This window comes from Marmota flaviventris, chromosome 1, assembly GCF_047511675.1.
Source record: "Marmota flaviventris isolate mMarFla1 chromosome 1, mMarFla1.hap1, whole genome shotgun sequence".
Classification (NCBI taxonomy): Eukaryota; Metazoa; Chordata; class Mammalia; order Rodentia; family Sciuridae; genus Marmota; species Marmota flaviventris.
This window is the reverse complement of record NC_092498.1, coordinates 159,314,338-159,339,785: the sequence shown is the minus strand read 5'-3', so window position 1 is coordinate 159,339,785 and position 25,448 is coordinate 159,314,338. Positions and strand designations below refer to the sequence as shown.

The 25,448-nt window shown below is 48.9% G+C and overlaps 1 protein-coding gene across 2 annotated transcripts in view; it reads right to left on the bottom strand.

Annotated features, from left to right (window-relative positions):
* The window catches only part of Lrig1 (leucine rich repeats and immunoglobulin like domains 1), a 126,707-nt gene that overhangs the window by 52,652 nt on the left and 48,607 nt on the right, over positions 1–25,448 (bottom strand). For both annotated transcript variants that reach the window (XM_071618409.1, XM_071618412.1), the window contains exon 3: positions 20,267–20,341. In XM_071618409.1, coding sequence (XP_071474510.1) covers positions 20,267–20,341 — 75 coding nt within the window. The remainder of the gene's footprint in view (positions 1–20,266; positions 20,342–25,448) is intronic.

Genomic DNA, 25,448 nt, shown 5'->3' with positions numbered 1-25,448 from the left:
TGACAGGGAGGGACTAGGAGAAAGCATTTTCAAATCATACGTCGAACAAAGAACGAGTATCTAAAATACATAAAGAACTTGCGGAGCTCAAACAACAACCACAGAGTTAAAAAGAACAATCCAGTTAGAAAAATGAGCAAGAGGCACAAACATACTTTTCATCAAAAAGAACCTGTAAGCCAGGTGTGGTGGTGCACAACTGTAATCCCAGTGGCTCAGGAGGCTGAGGCAGGAGGATCATGAGTTCAAAGCCAGCCTCAGCAACTCAGTGAGACTCTGTCTTAAAACTAAAAAATACAAACAGCTGGGGATGGGGCTCAGTGGTTAAGTGCCCCTGGGTTCAATCCCTGGGGTGCCCCCCTCCCCGCAAAGAAACCCTGTAGTTGGCAGATAAGCACATGAGAAAATGCTCAGCATCACTGGTCATCAGAGAAATGAAAACCAAAATCCCAATGAGCTACACTACATGCCAATCAGAATCGGGGTAGAGGGGGGAGGATCACCACCAAATGCTGCCCAGAAATAATAGAGAACAGCTCAATTACTCCTAGTTTGCTGGTAGGACTATAAAACAGTATAGACATTCTGGAAGAGTCCAGCAATTTCTTAAAAAAAAATTAAACATGCAGAGCCGGGCACAGGGGCACACACCTGTAATCCCGGCAGCTCGGGAGGCTGAGGCAGGAGAATGGCGAGTTCAAAGCCAGCCTCTTGCTGGCTGCAAGGCACTAAGCAACTCAGTGAGACCCTGTCTCTAAATAAAACATTAAAAAAAAAAAATAGGACTAGGGATGTGACTCAGTGGTCAAGTGCCCTTTGAGTTCAACCCCTGGTGCAAAAAAAAAAAAAAAAAAAAAATTGGGGCGGGGGTGCTGGGGTTGTTGCTCAGTGGTACTGCACTTACCTAGCATGTGCAAGGCACTGGGTTCCCTTCTCACCACTGCATATAAATAAACGAATAAAATAAAGGTCCATTGACATCTAAAAAGTATATGGAAAAAGACTGGATTTACTCTTCATTTAAAAAAAAAAAAAAAAAACAAACTAAACAGTTACCAAGCAACTCATCAACTGAACTTCTGGACATTTAACACAGAGAAATGAAAATTCGTGCTCATCCAAAAACCTATGCATGAATGTTCACAGCAGCTTTCTCATGACAGGCCAAAAAACAGAAACAGAACAAATGGGCCAAGAACTAAACACAGCAAGGCACACCCATAACGTGGAGTATGGTTCTGTAACACAGAGAAATGAACTACCAATACACGCAATCTACGTGAACCTTCCAGAGAATTACACTGAGTTAAAAATGAGCCCGTCCCAAAAGGTTATAGGTACTGTTGTGATTCCAGTGACATCACACTTTTTAGATAGCTACAGTATAAATTCAGAAAAACCAATCAGAGGTCACCAAAGGCGTGGGGGCAGGAAGGAAATGGGTGTGACCATAACAGAACAACATGAGGGATCTTGGTGGTAAGGGAAATGTTCTGCATCTTGACTTTATCCGTGTCAATATCCTGGTTAGGAAAGGTTTGCATGGGGAAGGAAACTGGGTTGAGGATATGCACAGGATCTCTCCATATTATTATTATTTTTTACAATCACAAGTAATTCAACAATTATCCAAAAGTAAAAAAGTTTAACCAAGCCAGGCGCAGTGGCACACATCTATAATCCCAGCAGCTTGGGAGGCTGAGGCAGGAGGACCGCAAGTTCAAAGCCAGCTTCAGCCACTTAGTGAGGCCCTAAGCAACTCAGTGAGACCCTGTCTCTAAATAAAATATAAAAAAGGTCTGGGGATGTGGCTCAGTGGTTAAGTGCCCCTGGGTTCAATGGGGGGGGGGGTGTTTAACCAAAATTGGAATGTCATGGCATCCACAGAGGATCACACAGGAGGCCTGGCAGAGTTCAGAGTGCAATCAAGACAGCCTTCCTGCTATTTTATTTGCTCTCTGGCTTTTGCTTCAAATCAGTAGAAACATACATGGCGTGAATCCGTTCTCAGAGCCAAGCACTAAGCGCTGCTGGGCTCTGTGGGACTCTGACGCGCAGGGAGAGGCATGAACTATTTAATTACTTTCCACCATTTAGGAAAAGGCCAGGTGGGGGCTGGACCCCTAGAGACAAAACTGTTCCTGATAAAGTGTGATCTTGGCCTGGTATTAGGGACTGTCATCCAGCCTTGTGACCTCTCCCAGCACCTGGCCAAGGAAGACAGTTTCCTGGACATCCATTCCTGGAAAATGGTAGACAGGTGGTCGAATGAACTCCAGGTTCCCTAAGTCATCCCTCGGCTGCCAGCCTTAGAGAGCAGTTAGTCAGCTTTTCATAGCTATGACAAAATACCTGAGAAAATAACTCAAAGGAGAAAAAGGTTCATTTGGGCTCATGGCTTCAGAGGGTTCAGGCCAGGTAGCTTAGCCCCACCACAAAGGGACTGTGATGAGGGAGAACATTGTAGCGGGACATGTGTGACAGAACAGAACTGTTTACCTCGTGGTGGCAAGTAAGCAGACACAGACAGAGGAAGGACTGAGAATGAGATATACCCTTCCAGGGCACGTCCCAGTGACCTACTTCCTCCACTAGCCCCACCTCCTAAGGTTTCCACCATCTCCCAATAGTCCAATTATGAACCCACTAATGGATTGATCCACTAATGAGATTAGAGCCCTTGTGATCCAATCACTTCCTAAGCCCCACCTCTGAACCCTGGAGCACAAGGGGCCAAGCCTCCTGAACCTCTGGAGGACACTTCATACCAAACCCTAACAGAGGAGTTCCACGCAAAGGGTTCTTGGCCTAATCAGCTTGGAAATGGCACCTAGATTTCTGTTTTAGTCAGCTTTCTTTTGCTGCTGTGACTTAAAGACCTGACCAGAACAACTGTAGAGGAGGAAAAGTTTATTTGGGGGCTCAGGGTTTCAGAGGTCCCAGTCCACAGACAGCAGGCTCCATCCCTCGGGGCTCGAGGGGAGGCAGGACATCATGGAGGAAGAGTGTGGTGGAGGGAAGCAGCTCACATGGTGATCAGGAAGCAGAGAGAGACTCCACTATCCAGAGACAAATAGAGACCCCAAAGCCATGCCCCCAATGCCCCCTCCTCCAGCCACATCCACCTGCCTCCAGCCACCACCCAGTTAATCCCATCAGGGATCCATTCACTGGTTGGGTTAAGGCTCTCACAACCCAGTCATGTCTCCTCTGGACCTTCCTGCGCTGTCTCACACGTGAGTTTTTTGGGGGGACACCTCACATCCACACCATAACAATTTCTCACTGCCTCTCGCAGACTTCCACTGCAGGGCAGCAAAAGAGAGGTGCGACCGGGCATCCTACCAAGGTCCCTTTCATTCTGCTTGACTCTGCCCTGGCTGAACTTGCAGGACCACGGCACCCTTTTGTTCATAAACCAACAACACCCCACAGAGCAAGTGGACCAGGTGGTCCCATTTTAAATGGGAAACACTAGGCTTCACCCCCTCACGGGGGGGGGGGGGGGGGAGGGGCGGGGGTCTCATGTCTTCCAAAGACACACAACGCAGAGCCCCAGGGGTCTGGGGCCAGCCTGCAGATGAACCGGCACTGGGACAAGTCTACACAGAGGATCCGTGGGGAGGACCCAAGAGTCCCTGATCACGGTGACAAAGTGTACCCTTCGAGGGTCTGCATTTAGAGATGGGAAAGCAGCGCTCCCCCCACCCCCACAGGGGTGCGAGGAGCAGAGTTTACCATGCTGTAGGTCGGCCAAGAGAAAATGAGTTCAGAACACAGCTGTGAGCAAACAGTCTTACAGCAGCTGCCCCGCTCCTCCCTGGAGACTGCAAAGGAACACAGGACCATGGAAGGCTCTCGTGGGTCCTGCAGCAAGGAGTGGAGCTAACCTTGAACAACCGGGTCTTCTCAACACCTTGACTGCAGAACATTCTTCTCCCCATCAATGTACCCACTGGCACCTCCAAACCCAAATAAAAACTCATTTTTTTAATTGGGGCTGCTGCACACCCCCCTCCCCATTCCCCTTTGTCTTGGTGGGACAAAGGGTAGAGTTTTCCAGTAAGGACTGGATGCCTGGAGGGGTCTGCCTTCACTCTCCACCTTCATTTTGGAACAGCACCTTTCTCCAAACTTTTGAGCAGGTTAAGTAGGGACAGACAGAACACACTTCTCGGGTGCAGCCATGCAGGACAGGAGTATTTCTAATCTAAGCAAACTGTGGCTTGGGAAGCTGCTACCAGAGCAGGACAAGGAACCACACAGAGACAATGGGACCCCAGACACACACACCCCCCCCCCGGCCCCCTGCACACCTCCAGGCCCCACTGCCTCCTGGGTTTCAGGTGTCCTAATACCTTTCTCTCCAGCACGCTGCCCAGGTTTTCATCAAATCAGGGAAAAGCAGATCTTACATATTGGCTGCAAAGAGCCATAACTATCAGGATTCCCTAAGAGACCACTCTGTTCTCACCTGTCCCATGATAATCAATGTCTAAAACTATCCAACTTCACTTATTCTTGAGATTACCCACTCATCTGCCCCTCGTTTATTTTAACTTTTTGCAGTGTTGGTGATCAAGCCCCCAAAATGTATGTCACCAAGCAAGCATTCCACCATGGAGCTACACCCCCACACCCCAAGCTCTCTCATTTACCCTTTCATTCAAAAGTGGTTTGGGATGCCCTTGGGGGAGGAGGGGTACTGAGAACTGAAGCCAGAGGCACTTACCCACTGAGCCACACCCCTAGTCCTTTTTTTTTTTAATTTTTAAATATTTTATTTAGAGACAGGGTCTCACTGAGTTGCTTAGCACCTCGCTAAGTTGGTGAGGTTGGGTTTGAACTCGAGATCCTCCTGCCTCAGCCTCCTCAGCCACTGGGATTACAGGTGTATGCCACTGCGCCCACCTGGGATGCCCACTGTGGGTAACTGAAATAAGAAAAAGTTGGGCGTGACCAGTGAATCATCAGCCCCCAGCCCCATGCCTGAAACACACACAATCCAGTGGAAAAGAAAAAAACAAGGAGACGGATGTGGTGGGCACATTAACAAGCAAGAACACGATGTCATAAGGAGGAGGAGGTTCAGAGAGGGACAGCCATTCCAGACCAAAGTGACAAGATGAACAGGCAGACTATCCAGAAACATGGTCAGTGGGCTTTCATTCTGCACAGTTTGATACAAAGTTCAAGACAGGAGGTGGCAAGAGACCAGAAAGAAATGGAGCCAGGGCCAATGCTTTATTCCATAACCAAGCCAGGGTACTTCATCAGGTGCTAACAGTGGAGAGGGTATTCTTGGAAGGGAAACGAGAGGAAGAAAAGGGTCAGCTCTGGATCCTTGGGGACCACGGCCATGAGAGTCCCTTAGAGACAAGTTGCATGTCTCCTGTTTGGCAGTGGACCTGACACCCAGGGCTGGCTAGGACACTAACCCCCCACACGGTTCCAGGCAGACTTCTCAACACACAGCCCATGGCCTTGCCAGCCCCCGCCCCGCCCCCCACCAGAATTCACAAGCACGTGGGCCTCTAGCAGGAACCTGCAGTCCCAAAACTAGGAGGTCACCTGCAACAGCAGTTCTCCCACAGAGAAGGGTTTTCAAGAATGCGGTGGCCTAGACTCAGCCAGGCCTACAGGAGGAGAGAGGCCACAGGAATTCCGAAACCTGGCTGAGCACTGCTAACGCAAAACCAGCCCCTTTCCAAAGAAGTGTTTGTGAAAGATCCTACAATGGGTCTCTGGCTGAGTCAGGATGAGAGGTCCTGCACACTACCAGTGTGAACCAGGGGTGGTGGCCACATGCCCTCCCAGAAGGGACTTTTCCTGCTAGTGCCCGGTACCTCACTGAATGCCTGCCTGTGTTCTGGGGGTCAAGAGCCTGGATGGGCCTTGTTGACTTCTGTCCAAACAAGCGGACAGTCGGGAAGGGCTTCTGCTGGCAGACAAACCACTCCAGATACCCTGAGAGCCAGCCTCAAGTGAGCAGAACTAACAGTCTCTACTCCAACGCCCCCTGAAGCAGCAGCCCTACAAGAAGTGCCCTGGTCGTCACCAGTGTTCCCGCGGCTCTCTTTTCCAAGAGGGGACTCTGAGGCCACAAAGGCAGGGGGACAAGGTGAACTTTGACCTGTCTGCCCAGGACGCTGAACTCATGTCCACAATGCACAGAGACACCTGCATCCATTTCCTTGGGTAATGTGCTAAATCTCCAGGGGGCCAAAGCTCTTTCCCAGGGAGCCAGGAAGCAGATACCTGTGAATGCAAGTGTTAGACACTTTTTTGGAACCCAGCAATCAATAAAGAACCGCCAAATGGGGCTCCTGTTGACACCCACTAGAGAACCGGGAGAGGGAGGCCAAAGCTAGCCTAGCCTGTGGGGAGAGCCTGGAGGAGAGAGGGTTTACTATGGCTGTCAGAGGCCGTGGGCAACGGCTCCCCAGTCAGCCCACGGCACCCACCCTCACCTTCTCAACAGGCCATTCTGACTCACAGGAACCAAACAACTGCAAGGCAGGAAAACCTCACTGTGGGTGCTGATAACCATGGTTTTTCCATCTATAAAAAAAATACATATTTGATTTAGTTTGGCACGGTGGAGCACGCCTATCATCCCAAAGGCTCAGGAGGCTGAGGCAAGAGGTTCAAAGCCAGCCTCGGCAACAGCAAGGCCCTAAGCAACTCAGTGAGACCCTGTTTCTAAATAAAATGCGAAATAGGGCTGGGGATGGGGCTCATGGTGGAGTGCCCCTGAGTTCAATCCCTGGCACAAAAAAAAAAAAAAAAAAACATTCTATGATCACCAACTAAGGTGCTCGGGTCTAATCAGACCAAACACCCTCCCCGATACCATAAGAACAACTCTGTAGTCATTTTAGGTACAGAACTGCACAATCACTTCACATGAAATCATTGGTGACAGAGGTCACTAGAAACTCTACCAGAGACCCCCAGAATCCTAAGTGCTAAAATCAAAGGCCAGTTTCAATATTTCTTTCCCCTCCACCTGGTAAGGTGGGGGAGGGAGGGAAGGAAGGTGGGGGGTGGAGATGGGTACTTTAAATGATAGGTCTGAGAGGGAAGGAAAGAAGGAACAATACCTTTCACCTGCAATTACCCAGCTTGAGGCTTATTAAAACTTTGGGCTATATATTGAAATGACCTGGAAAATGTATGGTGCGAGGACAATCCAATATCTGGGCCCAACACTGCTCCCCAATCCCACGGACCCCACCCCCACCCCAAAGTTTAGATTTAATTGGCCTGCCACATGTCCTGGGCACCTAGATTTATCTCCTTTTTTTTTTTTTGGTAAGTGGATCCTAGATCAACACAGAGTCTTGTGCACATGCTAGACAAGTGCTCTACCACTGAGCCACAACCCCAACCGGTTTCTAGATACTGTTTCTTCCCCCCCTCACATTTTTTATTGGCCCATTATAGTTGTACATACTGATGGGATATATTGTTACATATTTGTACCTGCACATGATACAACAATAAAATTTGGCCAATATCCCTCCCCAGCATTTCCCCCGTCCTCCCCACCTCTTGGTCTCTTTCCTCTACTGATTCCCCTTTTGGGGGGTGAGGGGTACCGGGGATTGAATTCAGGGGCACTCAACCACTGAGCCATATCCCCAGCATTATTTTGTATTTTATTTAGAGACAGGGCCTCGCTAAGTTGCTGAGGCTGGCTTGAAAACTTTTCGATCCTCCTGCCTCAGCCTCTAGAGCTGCTGGAATCACAAGCGTGAGTCACTGCACCTAGCTACTGATCTCCCTTTAGTTTTCAGGGGATCCACCCCACCTATCTTTTTTTTCCTCTCTAGCTTCTGCATGTGAAGGAAGACGCAGGACCCTTACCCTTCTAAGTTTGACTTATTTCACTTAACAGGATGGACTCTAGTTCCCTCCATTCTTCCTATCGATGGACACCCAGGCTGGTTCCAAGTTTGGCTCTTGTGAATCGTGCTACTCTATAAACACCGGTGTGCATGTGTCAGTGTGGTAAGATCTAGCACCCAGAGTCTTCAGAGCTCCTCGGGGCACTCTGCGGAGCAGACCCAGGTGAAGGCTTGGGCTTAAGGCTCAACACTCCCTTTGGTTGCTTCTGTGCCTCCCCTGGGTAGAGGACCAGGCAATGAGAGATGAAGGGAAGAAAGAGCAACTCTACTCCTGTCCTCAACCGCTCCTAGAAGGGACATGAAGATACCGGGAAGATAAGGACTGACACACACACACACACACACACGGGGCTTTTTATGAAGGTCATCTGGTTCACAAGACAGTGAGCCATAAGGCATATCTGCCCATAAGACTGGTTTTAGGACAGGCCGATAGATTCTTCTTGAAACCTCTTCAGAGCACAGCAGCGCAGCAAAAGCAGGGCCCACCTTAGGGACCAGTGTCTCCTAGCTAGTGAACAGACGTGGCACCGCGGACATGAGTTTGTTCAGGTGATCCTAACAATTGTCTCATCTGCAAATCTCAGTTCATGAGAATGCTGAGGCCCGAGAGAACCTGCCCAGGGACACGGCAAGGGGAACCGGATGCAGGTCTCCAGCCCCGATCCACCCAGGCAGTCCCTCTCCCGGCCACGGGACCCAAGTGCCCCCGCAGAACATTGCAGTCAGTGCAAGGTGGAGACCCACTGTCACCTCCCTTCATTCTGAGCCACGTGGGGAAGGAGCTCTGGTATTTATAAATAACTCCCTGGCAGCCTTCCCCAATGATGAAAATGCCCAAAGGACTGCCCTCAAACATCTGGACAGAACCGAGTGGCCCCCCCGGAGAGGCCGCCCCCCACCCAGGCCCCAGCACTGCGGCCCTCACAGCGCGCACTTTCATGGGCCGGGTGAAGAAGTTGGGACGAGAAAACCACAAATTGGCACCTCTGCCTCAGCTGTTGGGGTTTGACAGACATCCAGGAAGTGAGGAAACTGCAGAGGAATCCGCCTTGAAGTGATGTCTTCAAGGGCAGATGGCCACCACCCGCGAATCTGCTGGCACAGCCCAATGACAAGCTCAGGCTCTGCCGGGACCTGACGACAAGACGACTTTTCCTCCCCATGCACCTAACAGATGGCCCAGGGTAACCAGGTAAGATCCCCGAAACAAGCGGCTGGAGTGTGTGATCAGGGAATAGGAGTCAAGGGCAGCCTCCTCGGCTTCAGAGACAGGAAGGACTTCATGAGCCAGGCATGGGGGTGCATGCATGAATCCCAGCTATTGTGGAGGCTTAGGCAGGAGGATGGCAAGCTCAAGGCCAGCCTCAGCAATTTAGTGAGGCCCTTAGCAACTCAGCAAGACCCTGTCTCTAAATAAGATACAAAAAAGGGCTGGGGATGTGGCTCAGTGGTCAACTGCCCTTGAGTTCCCCAGTACCCACCACCCCCCTAGCCCTCCAAAAAGGAGTTCACATTACTTTGCATAAAGACTGCTGCCCTGAAGGTAAAAGAGGATTGTAAGGCAAGAACTCTGGGAGACACTTGCCTTTGCACCCCAGAGCAACATCAGAGTCTTCAGGCCAGAAGCTGAGACATCCCACATCTCACACAATTGGATATGGACATGGCACTGTCCCAGGCTTCTGACTCGCAGGAGCCCCCAAGAAGGAGAGAGATGAGATCAGGATCCACCTTTGCCACTTCCCAGCTCTGGGACCTCGGGGTCTGAAGACCTCTTGCCTTCTCTATGCCTCAAGAGTCTCACAGGACCGCAGAGCCCATGCCATGGGAAGAGGCCTAGAAGGGCACGTCAGTGGACCACAGCTACTATTTTTGCACGCCAACCATAAGATGTGGCCAACATCTGTCCATTTTTTGCATTCCAAAAATGGTCATTCCGTGCGTGCGACTCCATTCACTAAGTAAAACTCTCTTGTCCTGACCAGCCCTCGCTTTTACACAAAAAGGGGGAAGGCAGCATTCCCCATACAGGGCCCAACAATGGCCGGCCTTATGGAGGAAAGGCAGGGCATAATCACAAACACATTTTCTCCACTTGGGCTGTAAAAGCTGAAAATGGCTGCCAGGTGTGAGCAGACACAATAGGCCCTGCCTTCTTTTGCAAGGTCACCCTGCAGGTCAAAATCGAGCCAGCCCATTTTCGGATTAGGTGCCTATGCACAGGAGGCTTCCCCCGTGGTAACTGGATTACAGAAGCCACCTGCAGGAAGTGAGGAGGGGGGGGAGGAGGAGGAGGAGGAGGAGGAAATGGTCCCAGTTGGAATGAGGCTGTTGATATGGTCAGGAGCCAGCCGGCACGCTCACTCGCTCACTCACTTGCTTGCTTGCTCACAGGGGGGGATTGTGCAACCCGGGGCAGCTCTGTTTCCGGCTCCATTTCACGGAGCCCTGGAGGGTTTTCAAGCACCCAGCCAGCAAGGATCGGTGCTTCTCCTCCAAGGCGGTCCATGGGCAACCATATTCCCACTGGGTCTTGCACTATATTTAAAGCATGTAAGCATGGTCACCAGGAAACGAGAGAGAGAGAGAGAGAGAGAGAGAGAGAGAGAGAGCGCGCGCGAGCGCCCGAGCCGGACTCTCAACAACAGAACCCAAGCTACTGAGTTCCCAAAAAAGGCGGTGACCTCCATGAGCAGGCTGTCTCCCCCAGCCCTGCAGCTGGTGCGAGCCCTGGATCGCTCAGCAAATAACTTGCAGATGGACCTCTCATCTGGCGGGCTCACCACCCCCACTCTCAAAGAAGGAGGGAAAGAGAGAGGAAGAAAATGACAAGTCATAACTGTGTAATTTGGCAGGCTCTCGAGGAGGCCCTAGCCGCTCCTCTCCCAGGGAAGGGATCACTTTGACTGGGGGGGGGGGGGGGGGGGGGGCAAAAAGACGTCTGCTCTACAGAATCCCTGGGACGTTTCCGGGACAGAAAGCTGCTTTCTTTGTAAATTGGGTGTTTAATTTTCTATTTGGGGGCTGGCTGGTGGCATCCAGCATTGGATGAGGCTGTGGATCTAAGAACCACGGGTCCCACTGTGCCTTCCAACAGAAGCTTGCTGGCTTTAGAAAGGGGCGTGGGGGAGGGCAAATTGGCCCCCAAAAAAGGAACCTGCCGTGTCCTTTTGGCCCTGAATCCTGCCAAGTTCTCAACGTGCTGGCTGAACATTTAGGGTGCTCCACCTAACGCCTGTAAATCACACCCACTTGTCGAGGGAGAGAAAGGGAGTCAGGAGGAGGAGGAGTCTCAGCTAAAAGGTCACTTTATCTGGGATCCTTCTTGGTCACGCAGCCCCCTAGGCCACAAGGAGTGAGGGGCTCCTTAGTGCTCAGCCGCTGTACGACAACTGTCTGCTCAACTCTCTGCAGGTGGAGAGTCCCCCAGGCAGGGCTCTGAGATGGGGCCTATCTGGGCTTCGTGTGGAACCCAACTGGGAACCCCACAGCAGGCACCCTGCAGAGAGAACCCTAACCCTTCACCACAAACCAGCCTGGGCCTCCTCCACTGTCCTTCCACCTCTTTGGCCCACTCATGACCTCCCAATGGCAAGGCAGAGTGGCCCTGCTCACCCACGCTCTTTTGAACTCCCACCTGGATCAAAGAGGTGCCACTTAAGACTTAGGTGAGGACAAAGTCCTGCCAGATATCTGGGAACTGAAAATCGGCAGAAAGGAAGGTTCTGTTAGAGCTACCTGTGGGCCTGGGCCGCAGCCTGTGAATGGAGACACCTGTGCCCACAGTGAAGCCAACAGCAAGCCTCCTGCCCACGGGAGCTGCTCGGGGAGTTCTGTGCCTCTGGAGTAACTGGGGAAGGTCTGCAGAGAAGCCCTGAGTGGTCACCAGTAAACAGCAAACTCAGCAGAAACAAACTTGTGACAGCCCGGGGTCTCCAGCCCTGAACCTGCGGCCAGGTCTGTTCTGTCCATGGTACCTAGATGATGGGCACCACCCCAGCCCAGAACTCTCCTCAGAAGTGTCTGCTTTAGTGGCGGAGCACCTAGTACATGTAAGGTACTAGGTTTGATCCTCAGCACTGCATAAAAATAAATAAATAATCAGAGATATGATGAATTATGGTATAAGGGTGTATTAAGAATTGTAATACAAAAATAAATAAATAGATAAATAAATAAGTTGGGTGTGGTGATGCATGCCTGTAATCCCAGCTGCTTGGGGGGCTGAGGCAGGAGGATCTCGAGTTCAAAGCCAGCCTCAGCAAAAGTGAGACCCTCAGCAACTCAGCAAGACCCTCTCTTTAAATAAAATATAAAATAGGGCTGGGGATGTGGCTCAGTGATCAAGTGCCCCTGAGTTCAATCCCCAGTACCCAATCCATCAATCAATTAAATAAAGGTATTATGTCCATCTACGACTAAAAATATTGGGGGGGGGGACTAGAAGTGACTGCTTTACCAGGGCTTCAGAGCCCCACTGTTCTAAACAGATGCCTGACACCACACAGTGAACTGTCCAAATAATTTACTGTCTCCCAATGCCCAAGCAGCCTGGGAAGGACAAGAGAGCCTTGGGGGCTCTGACCCCCTGCCCCAGGCAGCAGCTCCCAGATCAGGAGCAGATGCATCATCTGGGAACACGTGGGCAAAGCAATTCCTCTCCTACCACCACCACCACCACCATCAACTGAGCCTGGAGTAGGGCGGGGCCAGCAGTCTCAGCAAGCTCTCCAGGTGTTTCTGAAGGAAACTCCAGAACCACCAGGCTACTGGGGAGGGGAAGCCCCTGATCTCTAGAGGGAACACGAATGAGGTCTCTCCAGAACAATGAGACCAACAAAATCTGGGCAAAAGCAAGCACATCTTCAAAGATGCAGAGGGGAAGCGCAGTCTCCATTTAAGAAGTTTGCTTTTGTTTTTCGTACTGTTCAAGCACACACACACACACACACACACACACACACACACACTATGGCCATATCTTCCCTCTGGTGTGTGGGGACCTAAAGGACTTGGGGCTGCTCAAAGAACAAGACCCCTGCATAAGCTGGGATTGGGGCCTCCTCAAACACAGCCTTGCCCACAGTTTCTTCCTGAAGTGGCCGGAGTCACTATGAACTCTACATTTTGATGAGGTGGGTTTCACTGCCGGAGCAATCACACTGAAATGGCCCAGGTAGGGTTGACTTTTACCCTGACACACAAATAGACAGACCTTCCGTTAGCAGGAAGGCCGAATGGGGTGGCCGTGCAGAGGAGGCCTGTTCAGAAGGGCATGGGGGAGGATCTGTTTCCACACTTTTCTTATTTTTCCTTTGCAGTACTGAGGATTGAAACTAGGGGTACCATGCCACTGAGCTACATCCTCAGCCTTTTTTGGGGGGAGGGGGATACCAGAGATTAAACCCAAGGGCGCTTAACCACGGAGCCTCATCCCCAGACCTTTTTTATATTTTATTTAGAGACAGGGTCTCATTGAGTTACTCAGTGCCTCACTAGACTGCTGAAGCTGGCTTTGAACTTGCAATCCTCCTGCCTCAGCCTCTCAAACCGCTGGGATCGCTGGGATGACAGGCATGCGCCACCGTACTTGGTGCCTTTCTTATTTTTTGAGACAGGGTTTCACTAAGTTGCTGAGGCTGGCCTCAAACTTGTGATCCTGGGCTGGGGATATAGCTCAGAGCTTGCCTGGCATGCACAAGCCTGGGTTCAATCCCCAACACCACACACACACACACACACACACACACACACACACACACTTGTGATCCTCCTGCCTCAGCCTTCCAAGAGACTGGGGGGGGGGGAGTTATAGGTGTGCACCACCCCCACCTGGCTCATTTCCATATTTCCTAACACACTTGGTTATTGATTAGTTTTCTCTCAATCTGATTGGTGGATGGTCCAGCAGGCAATCCCTCCACCAGAAGGAGAGTATGGTTCTTTATCGTGGGAAAAAAAACATACCCACCTCAAATGTGGCCACAGATTCTACACTGAATACATTCACAGAGCTCCACCATCTGAGAGTACCACTCAATTTTTGAAAACAACTATTATTTCACACTTCCAGGGATAAACATCACGCTCAAGAGATGATTTTTCACATGAATCTTCACGATGTCTGCAAAGGCTGGCCTTCTGGGGAATGCTATATATTAGGAAGTTTTAACCGCAGGGGAGTGAAGAGAAAGGCCTCATTTATTCTCACTCCTTAGGCAAGAATGAATGCTCCAGCCCCCACGCAGGCAGGCACTCGTGTGCACGTGTAGTCAGTTTGAGGAATGCTAGCAACTATTTATTACTCAGTATGATTTCACCTGTGCCTCAAGACTAATTACCGACAGTCCCAGCTCAGGTCCCGAGGCCAACACTAATTTTCCAAAATTAAAGTCTAGGTCTCTTTCCCCCCTTGCTTGCAGGCTGAGCCCTTAGGGGGACTTTAATTATTCACCCAGCCATGGGGAGGGGTAGAGGCTCCTGTGGCTGCCTCCCCTCTAAGACCTGCTCTTTAATTACACTTTAATGTGAATTGATCTCTGCACTAAGGAGACTATAAAGAAGATTGATCTCATCTCTCTCTTTTTTTTTTTTTTTTCTAGAGGGTTTGCTAGAGAGTTAGGTATTCCCATTGATTTTACGTCACTAGCAGATCCAGCCAGGAAGAGGGCTCAGGCTGCTGCTGCCAGTGATCTCTCTAGCTCCACATTTCCCTCGCTATGAGAGAGGTCACCCACAGGACACCAGGTTGCTTTCCTCCCAGGCTGTATTCTCTGGGACTTACAATTTACTAGTATGTTAAATATCCCATCCCTTTTATTTAATCAGTTTTTCTTCGGCTAAGAGGTCACAGCAAATTAGAGGACTTAGAACCATCTCAGGTATTTTTATTTAATTTATTCATACTCTAAGTCTTCCAGGTACATTTGTTAACAGGAGAGAAAAATTTTCCTCAAAAGCAAATGACAGCCACTCACAGTGGCCCATGCGTGTAACTGCAGCCACTGAGGAGGCTGAGGCAGGAGGATGGTGAGTTCAAAGACAGCCTCAGCAACTTAGTGAGACTGCAACAACTCAGCAAGAAATATTTAGAAATAAAATATTTTTTTATAAAAAAGGCTGGGATGTGGCTCAGTCGTTAAATACACCTGGGTTCAATCCCTGGTACAAAAAAAAAAAAAGCAAATGACATTTTCAGATATGTGGACACCAGAGGCTGAAAGAAAGGGGATACAGGAAGTGAGTGCTGACGGGTGGGGGGTGGGCAAGGGGGTCTCTTTTTGGGGTGGTAAAAGTGTTTTAGCATTAGATACTGGTTATGGTTGGACCCCATTGAGAAGATACTAAAAGATGAACTGTATACCTCAAAAATAGTTAAAATATTGAGTTCTTTAATTTTATCTCAATCAAAAAAATCCAGAGAGCCCAAGTGTAGTGGCGCACGCCTGTCATCCCAGCGGCTCGGGAGGCTGAGGCAGAAGGATCATGAGTTCAAAGCCAGCCTCAGCAACTTAAGTGAGACCCTTGTCTCTAAATAAAATACAAAAAAAAGGCGGGGGCGGGCTGGTGATGTGGTTCAGTGGTTAAGGGCCCCTGGGTTCAATCCGCAGTAACCGCCCCCCACCAAAATTTTTTTTCAAGATTAGAAATATTTAAACACACACATACACACACACACACACACACACACACACACCCCTAAGGAATTTTGACAGCAATTTCACAGTCACAAGTAACTGTGTCAACCTGGTTTTTGTTTTTATCTCCCACCTGGTGGACACAGGTGGGGGAGACCAAAGGAGGTGGCGGGGTGAAAAGGCAAGTTCTGACAGGCACCAACACCACCTGGAGAGGAAGCGGGGCAGACACAGCCAGGGCGGCCTCTGCGTGGGGTTCAGAGCGAAAATCGGTTTTCAGCCTGCTTTCCTCCCAGGACTGAAAACCAATCAGTCCTCCACACGGCAACCTACCTCCTCCATGGCGTAAGTGCAGAACTGCCGCAGGAAAAGCAGAAATGTTCCTGTGGCAGAAATGTCGCGTATGCCTCAGACAAAATTACGGTTGCCGTGGGAATCGTAACTTGAGTTTCCTGGACTTTGAATTAAAAAAAAAAAAAAAATCTCAAACGTGAAATTCGACTGGCAGACTCTGCTCCCATTTAACAAAAGGCTGTTTCTTTTTCTGAGAACTATTTTTATGAAATTAGCGCCCTCGCTCCAACCCAATCCTATTAAAAGCTTTCCTGGAGTTTTATGCTTTCTGTTATTAAGGACAAATGGCTCTGGTATTATCCCCAGGACAAGATGCAAATAAATCTGCTCTCTGACAAATACTTTAATTGAGTTAGATCCCTTTAATCAGAAAGTATTAACCAACTGAAATTGTGCTGTAGGACCCCAGTTCCCAAAACTCTAGAACTCTCTCTCTCTCTCTCAAAGCCCTGATATTAAAGCCAGGCACCAAACTAAACCTCTTCCCAGGAGACCCTTCCAAGGGTGACACCCAGCAAAGAAGGGAACTGGAGTCTGAGAACTCAGGGCACGCCTGTGTGACTGACCGAGATGAAGAGTTCAGCTCCAGAGGCCAAGTCTAGGATGACAGGTGTCTGAGCTGAAAATCACAAATCTGCTATTTCTGCTAAAAGACACAAAGTACCAAGAGCAGCTACTGGACAGAGGGATCAACCATGTCTTCAGTGACATTGCCCCTGCCCTCGATTTCTGGGTCACCCAAGAAATCGATGCCTGATTCAACAAAAAAGAAAAAAGGAACTTGTCCCAGGTCACACCTGCATCGGAGGCAGAGAAGGATACACACCAGGTCTCCCCTTTTCCTTTCTGCATTAGCCTATAAACGTGTCGCAATAAAGTTGTCTTCCCGAACTCACATGGCCTCACAGTAATCATATTTTGCTTACTTTTCTGATCCTCCACCTGCTCAAAAAAGGGAAATAAACCACTGGACAGGGTGGCACATGCCTATAATCCCAGCAGTTCAGGAGGCTGAGGCAGGAGGATCGTGAGTTCAAAGCCAGCCTCGGGGGCTCAGTGGTTAAATGTTCCTGGGTTCCATCCCTGGTACCAAAAGGGGTGGGGGATAAAATACTGAGGGACTAAGGACTCTTAGATGTCAGAGTACAGCTCAGTGGTAGAGCACTTGCCTAATATGTGAGAGGCCCTGCGTTCCATCCCCACTGCCACAAGCAAGCAAAAACGAAGTCTGTAACTATTAGTACATTTTCAGACAACGTGTCAGTGCTCCCATGTCACCTTGGGGACAGCCTCCAGGACACGACTTCATGGGGCACAGGAGACACCTAATAAATATTCACAGAACACGGGACACATTTTAATTCTAAATTTCTGCAAGGCAACAGTACCTATCAGGAACACATATTCTTCTAAGCTGATCAATGGGCACCGCTTCGTGGATGGAGATGCCAAAGGCCTTGTTGGGTCAGAATGGGAAAGATGTCCTCTGGCTACAAAGTGACCCTCACCCACTCTCTGCTCATCCTCTGTTGTTCTCTCCTCCATCCTTCACGTAGGCCACAAAGGAAATCCAGAAATGCATGCAGGGTGACAGCAAAATCATCTAGACTTCTGCTCCCCAGAGGTCACTCTGCTAACCTAACCATCTGCAGACACTCGGTTCAGGCATCCAGTCTGAGAATCTCCGAGAAAATGAAAATAAAGACCCTTCCATTTCTGTTGTCTCAGAGAAATCACTGCCCAAGTCAGAGGGACACTGACTTCAGGCCAGAGAGGTTGCCAAAGCTAACCTGCATTTTCCAAAACTGAGTCGGAGTGAGGAGAGTGAGTCTCTCTCTCTCTCTCTCTCTCTCTCTCTGCTGTACATATTTCAACGCTGTCTAATGGAATAGCAGGAACAAGGCCAGACAGCCCCACTGCTACTGGCACTGGGGCCAGGGAACAGAAATGTATTTTTAGTCAGCAGAGCAAGGCGTGATTCAAGTGCCACAGGCCCGGGGGGCAAGCTGGGGGCGTTCCTGCCTCTGGCATGGGGTAGCTCACAGTCACCTGCCATGCTCCTTGCACCAAGGGCAGGGGGTGGACAAAGAAGCCTTGGAAGGACACACATGTCCCATCTCAGTTCCACCTCTCAATATTTTGCAACTTAGCAGACCTTCGGGGAGCCGCACCTTCTTCTCTGGCAACTCCAAGATATGCTCTGCAGTGCTGGCTCCCTCACCAAATGAGAAAAGGAGGAATGAGTGGGCGAATGGCCTGGGAGCTTGTTAAAAATGTGGTTCTGGGGGATGTGGCCTTGCATTTCTTTGTTTTGGGTGATGGTGGTGGTGGGTGGGTACCAGGGATTGAACCCAGGGACACTCGACCACTGAGCCCCATCCCCAGCCCTATTTGGTGTTTTATTTAGAGACAGGGTCTCACTGAGTTGCTTAGTGCATCGAGTTTGCTGAGGCTGGCTTTGAACTCACCATCCTCCTGTTGCAGGCTCCCGAGATGCTGGGATGACAGGCAGGCAACACCGCACCCGGCTGTGGCCCTGCATTTCTAATGGGCCTGGTGTGGATACGATACTGCTGGTGCACAACCTGGGCTCTCAGGACTCGCAAGCATCTCCGTGCACTTGGCTGGGAGAACACTCTGGGGGTTTCCACATCCCCAGCTCGCCTCACCAAAGGCTGACTCATTTAATTTAGCCCAAGATCAGGCACCCTGCAGGTGCTGCACACAGAACAAGTGGGCACAGAAAGAAAGTGAACCCTCTGCTCGTACTTCAAGGGTCATGGTTTTCCTGCTTTCAGTTTTCATTCCCTCACAGGGAACAAAGACCGTCCCACAATGCCTGTGGCCCTATAGTGTCTCACCAGCCACTATTAAGAGCCACCAAGTATCACATACTCGCTAGGTGACCCGCATGATAGCAAGTGCTTCATGTATGTTCTGCTCCCCTCTAGGCCTGGCCCTGTCCATCTGTAATCCCAGTTACTCGGGAGGCTGAGGTAAGAGGATAGCAAGTTTGAGGCCAGCCTGGGCAACTTAGTGAGGCCATGTCTCAAAATATAAAAGAGTTTGGGGATGTGGCTCAGTGGTAGAGTGCCCTGGTTCAATCCCCAGTACCCCACCCCTCCAAAAAAAAAGTCAGGAATCACCTTTTTTTTTTTTTTTTTTTTAAATTGAGATTCAGAGATGACGTCAACTGTCCAGGATAGGGTGAGCCACCATCCAGCCCCTCCCCAGGCTTTCCTGAAGAACCCTCAGCAGCCTCGGAAAGGGTTAAGCTCCAGAGTGTGTTTCACAAGGACCCGGCGCTCCCTGAACACAGGGCCCGCAGCCAGCCAAAATCCAAGATCGACGCGCTAACCCGAGATCTTATTAATAGTGCCTTCCTGCCGAATCCCCCTGCTCAGCCTCCTGATTCCAGGGTTCCAGAAAAAAGGATGCACACAGGTGAGCAAATGAATTGTAAAACCAGCAAAATCAAGATAAAGTGAAAATGCGCAGGGCTGCAGTGTGGACAGGAAATTCAGTAGGCAGCGGGTGCTCGGCTCCGGAAGCTGCCCAAAAAATCTGGCGAAGCGCACGGCTGGACTCCCAGCTGGGAAGACCTGTCAGGCTGTAGGAGCAGGGCCAGGACAGGTGCCTCGTCCCCAGCAAAGGCAAACAGCTCAAATGATCGCACCCCGGGGCTTCCTCGCTGCGTTTTGGTTAAAACCCTGTATGTCCTTTTTGGTTTGCTCTGTAAGAACACACAGATTTCACTTCAGTCTATCATTGACCATGACAATGAATTCCTCTTTTTTCTGCTGATTTCTGAAGCCAGGGGGCACTTCATTATTATTTATATTTTTATATATATATATATATATATATATATATATATATATATATATATTTTTTTTTTTTTTTTTAGAGCCCTAAAAGTAAACTGAGTCTCAGTCCCAAAATTCACTGGCACAGGGCTGAGCCTGCTATCTTATAATTCACACGACTTCCTTTACTTCCAATTTATTCACCCGAGCTGCAACTTCATGGGTCAGAGAGCAAGTAGAAAAGTCCTAGCGTCCCCCAAACGGGAGACAAGTCAAGGGCTGCAGATGTGGCGCAATGGTAGGGCACTTGCCTAGCTAGCAGGTGTGAAGCCCGACGTTCCATCCCCAGCCCTGCCGGAAAAAAGGGGTGTTGGGGGGGCAAAACTTCCAGCTTTTGATTCTGCAAAACCCCAGAACAGCAAACGAGGCATTTTCCATGACAAAGGTCATTCTTCACCAGTAAGCAAGCACGCCACCACAAGTTCTCCGCCACCAGTGTCAGCAAGCCAACACCACGGCCCCACCACGGCCCAGAGCCCCAGATGGCACTACTCACAGAAAGAGAGACACCACGTGTGGAGAGGCAGCACCCAGGGACGGTATGGCTGTCAACTCATTGTTATGGAGGTACCTGTAACAAAAGCAAGAGGGAATGGATCATATGGAGCACTTAAGTTAGGCGTTTAGAAACACAAACATACAAGGCCAATCAAAACCACCGTGAGCCAGGCGCGGTGGCGCAGACCTGTCATCCCAGCAGCTTGGGAGGCTGAGGCAGGAGGATCGTGAGTTCAAAGCTAGCCTCAGCAACTTAGTGAGGCCCTAAGCAACTCAGTGAGACCCTGTCTCTAAATAAAATATAAAAAGGCTGGGAATGTGGCTCAGTGGTTAAGCACTCTGGGTTCAATCCAGCTACCAAAAAATAGATTAAGATAGATAGATAGATAGATAGATAGATTGATAGATAGATAGATAGATGATAGATAGAAGCCCACTGCTACATTCACCATAGGAGGTATGAAATAAAAGAATACACAAGTAAGTTTTAAAAGAGAGAGAAGTCCTACGAAGTCACAAAGCCTAACTATTCCTCACACCCCTGGTAAGAAATTAACACTAACATCAAGCTCAGAAAAGAAATCAAGACTAACAGACATCAAGTAGTGAGAATAGGCCCAGATACAGGTTCAGATCAAGTGTGGCCCCAAGTCCATCCTGGTTGGCTCAATCAGTCAGGAAGGGATCTGGGAAGGAAAGACTGTGCCCTCCTGGTTACTCAGTGCTCTGCCTGAACCACAGGGCAACATGCAGGAACAGAAAGCTGGAGACCACTGGCTCACTCCTGTGGGGTTCTGAGGTACTGGGGTGACATAAGGGACCGATTATTTCGACGCCCCTACTATGAAATAACAAAGGGGCTGGACTCAGAGACACTCATCCATTTGAGGTTCCAGCTTCTCTGGACTCTGATGGAGTCTCTGGATGGTCTTCCAGGAAAACAAACATACACACATGCTTTCTGCACACAGACATTGTGAAAACCCTCTGCAGACAGGATGTGCTCTCCAAGTTCCCTTCCTGCTGGAAGGTTCTGAATCTCTCTTTGCACCGTTGATATCTCTTAATGGAAGGGAAAGCCCGCGGACACAGCTTGCCTGGTCTGCCCCCAGAGGGCTGTACAATCTGGCCTCCTTACATGGACATGTATTTCCAAATCTGGGAAGAGAATCCAAAAATCAGACTTGCAATGTGAGCCCAAGAAACCTCAGGAAAGCCAAAGCAGTGTCCAGGCATTCTGCCGGGTGACAGGCTGGAAAGAAATTGTACTTGAGATGCAAAGTCGAGGGAATAAGACTGGATTATCTTGCTCTCAGTTTTTTAAGGGAGGTACATCTTACACACAGGGCACTCTCTGAAGACAGGCCACTGGCATGACAGCTGTATTCATCCAAGTAGAGAACCCGCCTCTGCCTGAACAGGATCATCTGGGTGTCTGCCATCTTTTACAGAAATGAATAGGAGAAGGGAAAAAAAGAAAGAAAGAAAGGAAGGCCTTGAATTATCCCGTTGCTTTCTTCGGTGCCAAAGCCGGTTAGGGATGAGGCTTGGCAGTTACTGGGCCGTAGGACACAGAATGCCTGTTTCAATAGCTTCATGACTGAAGCATCTGGCAGAGAGAAAGCAGATCTGTATCATGTGGCAAATCCTTTCTCCACTTAAAGAGCCCTTGTTTGTGTGTTGAAATAGGCAATTAATTACTTTAACAGTCTGTTATCTGACGGTCCCCTGAATCAGATGGTTTCTGCTTCTACCTTTTATCTCTCCCAACCCTGCTGCGGGATCCATTTCCCATCGCGGTACTGAAAACTCTCCATCAGTCCTAATCGTGACCAGGAAAATTTCACAGTATCTATGAGCACACTTATCACGAGAGGACACCCTCGGGTTTCCCCAGAGCAAGAAAAGCTCAGCTCAGACGCCTGCTACCACCAAGGTCTCTCCTAGAGGTTGACTCTCATACAGAAGATGAGGTAATAAGAAGAGTAGCAGATGACTTACCAAAGGGCTTACTATCTGCCAGAGGAAGCTCTAAGAGGTTTTCAGCCTATGGACTCATCTTTTGGACCCTAGAAGTGGGTCCCAGGAACGTTTCCATTGAAATAAGAGGTGTTAAATAATTGGACCAACATCACTAACAGGAAATAGCAGTGGCCCAGGAAATCTGGCCCCAAAGTCTGGGTTCTTAACTACTATCCTCTGGTTTTTTTTTTTTTTTTTTTTAATTATCATTATCCCCCCCAGGGGTACTCAACCACTGAGCCACATCCCAGCCCTTTTTTTGTATTTTATTTAGAGACAGGGTCTCACTGAGTTGCTTAGGGTCTTGCTAAATTGCTGAAGCTGGCTTTGAACTTGCAATCCCCCTGCCTCAGCCTCCTGAGCTGCTGGGATGACAGGCGTGCATCACCACGCCCGGCTTGTTTCTTTATGATTGTAGCGAAACCCCTGTGTGTATTATGTAAAGTGATCATCACAACAACTTTGAGTTAGGTTCCGGGTACTACCACTGTTTCCTATATGACACTCATTTCCCAAGTCAGTTTAAGTAACCGGCCAGGGGGACATGGCCAAGAGATGAACAGTGACCTCAAATCAGAGAAGAGAGCAGCGAGCAAACAAGCCAAGAAGCATGGGGCTGGCCGGAAAGCTCCTAATCCCTTAGGTAACATCGAAGTTGTTTTCCTGCCTTGATTTGAATTTGAACCTAAAAGTGAGTATGTAAAAACTCTGGCTAATGAGCCTGGTCTCAGGCCACCTACTGTACATATGACAAATCGCTCCACCCCAATTTCACAGAAATAAAGGAACATGGAGAAAAAGGGCGTGATGACATTTCCCATCTTGACAGAACTGCTCTATGTAGAGTACGCAGGGACAGTGGGGCAGGGCTACCGATTAATGGGGCATCCATGTGGACGAGTATCCCCAAGTCCACAGGCTGGGTCAGAAATAGCAGGCTCTAATCTCAACAGGGCCGCCCGATGTAGGAACAGGACAGTTGGAGCTCAGAGGAGAGGAACTGCACGGATTGCTTATTTTGGGATGGTTTCTAATTTAAAAAAAAAAAAAAAAAAAACTGCTGGTGCAGTGGACGTCTACTTGCTCCACCAAGCACTGGCTCCCTCCCCGATCCTCTATCCATCCCCTGTTGAAAGGAGAATGAGATCCTCGGGAGGCCACAGAGGCCAAACTCAGCTTTGAGACTCTGAGAGCTTCTAGCCAGACTGAAATAGAGACTGGTCAAAAATAGCACACAGCCAGAGCTTTGAGGGAAAAGGCAACTCGGGGTGTTTAGCCGTCTCCACGAAGTTAGAAACTTTCGGGATTAAGGAGGGTGTCTGATGGAATCTTTTTACTATCTAGGGCTATGCAGTCTCGCACACCCCGTCCCCCAACCTTAACTTCTTCTCTCCAGCCCCCAAACGAAGCTGATTTCCATCAAAGGCCCTAAAACTCTTGCTGAAATATCTGGCTTCTATAAAACTTTTCCTGATGATTCAGGACCAAGAAGTGCCTCAAATGTATCAGACAATGAATCACGGCCCAACCCAGGAGCTGGAAGGAGGTGTAAGTTAGGTCAGTGGGAGCTGCGAGGGTTGCCTGACCCCAGGGCAGAACCCGGACAAGACCTTGACCCACTCGATCCTTAAGGTCAGCGGGGACTTGTGGGTCCCTGAGTTTTCTCCCCAAACTTACACTTATTTAGCTCGGCTCAAGGAAAAAGTTACATTTAAATGTTCAAAAGGACATTTCACAGTACATCATCATCGTTTACTATCTTAATGAAGTTTGGCTTTTAACCAACAATATAAAACCCACCCAAGGAGTATTATGGGGTTATAGCATTTTTTTTTTCCTTACCAGACTTATTGATTGAATAGCTGATAGAGGCACACAGAAAAGATTTCAAACCATTTCAGAAAAGAATACAGGGAGTATACAGTGAAAAATAAAGTCCCCGTATCCTTCAGTCTCCTGGCCTGCCTCCAAGAGGAACCTCCTGCTGCAGGCTATGAGAGATGTGCATGTGTTTTTATTTTACACAAACGCTTGTGTCTTGTGAGCTATTCTGTACTGCTCTTTTCCCCTCAGTAATATATCTTGAGGAGTTCTTCATCCAGCTGCAGAGTAGTCCTCTGCTGATATGAGTGTTTTTTTTTTTTTTTAAAAAAAAGGACCCTTTTCTTTGCTGATTTATTTCGCCAATTTGTTCTTGGTAGGCAGAATGTTTGTTTCAATTGCTTCCAACTAGAGACACAGATCCAACTACTAACAATCAAGTCAGGAGGTGGGCTGGAACTATGATTTCCCTTCTTTTTTTTCTCCTTATTAACCAATTTATTTATGGTACTAGGGGTTGAACCCAGGGCCTCATGCATGCTAGGCAAGTGCTCTACTACTGAGCCACAGCCCCTGTTTTGAGACAGGGTCTTCCTAAATTGCCTAGGACGGCCCTGAACTTGCCATCCTCCTGCCTGAGCCTCTGGGGCAGTTGGGATTACAGGTATGCACCATCACATCAGCTTGGCTTTGTTTCTTAAGAGGGAGAAAGCCATCAGGAGCACACAGGAACATGATTTCAAGAGAATTAATAACTGAGGTTATGCTTTAGCTACTGGAGAATAATACATACTAAATAATTGCTTTAGCAAGACTTCATGATACATAATTTCTAAAATTATTTTTGAATAATGACAAAGAATATACAGCTCTCCCTTGGTATCTGTGGGGTTAACTGTAGGAAACCCCCCCCCCTTCCACCAAACTATGCCCAAGACTTTTACAGAAAACTGTAGCAGTATTTGTATAAATCCTATGCATATCCTCATATACACTTTAAATCACTTCTAGGTTACTCTGAATGTTATCTAACATTGCATAAAGGCTATGAAAATAGTTGTTACATTGTATTTTTAGGGAATAACAACAGGGAGAAAAAAGTTTGTATATGTGATTTTTTTCCCCAATATTTTCAATCAGAGGTTGGTTGAATCCATGGCCATTAAACCCATGGACATGGGCAGGACTGGCTGTGGTCACTTTAACAAGTGCATACAATAATCAGGGTGAACACAGACCCAGTGCTAGGAAAATAGGAATGGTCATCCCACCCCAAAAGAAGGAACTGAGACAGAGTTGGCAGAAAAGGGATTTTTTTCAAAGAGATTACACAGCTT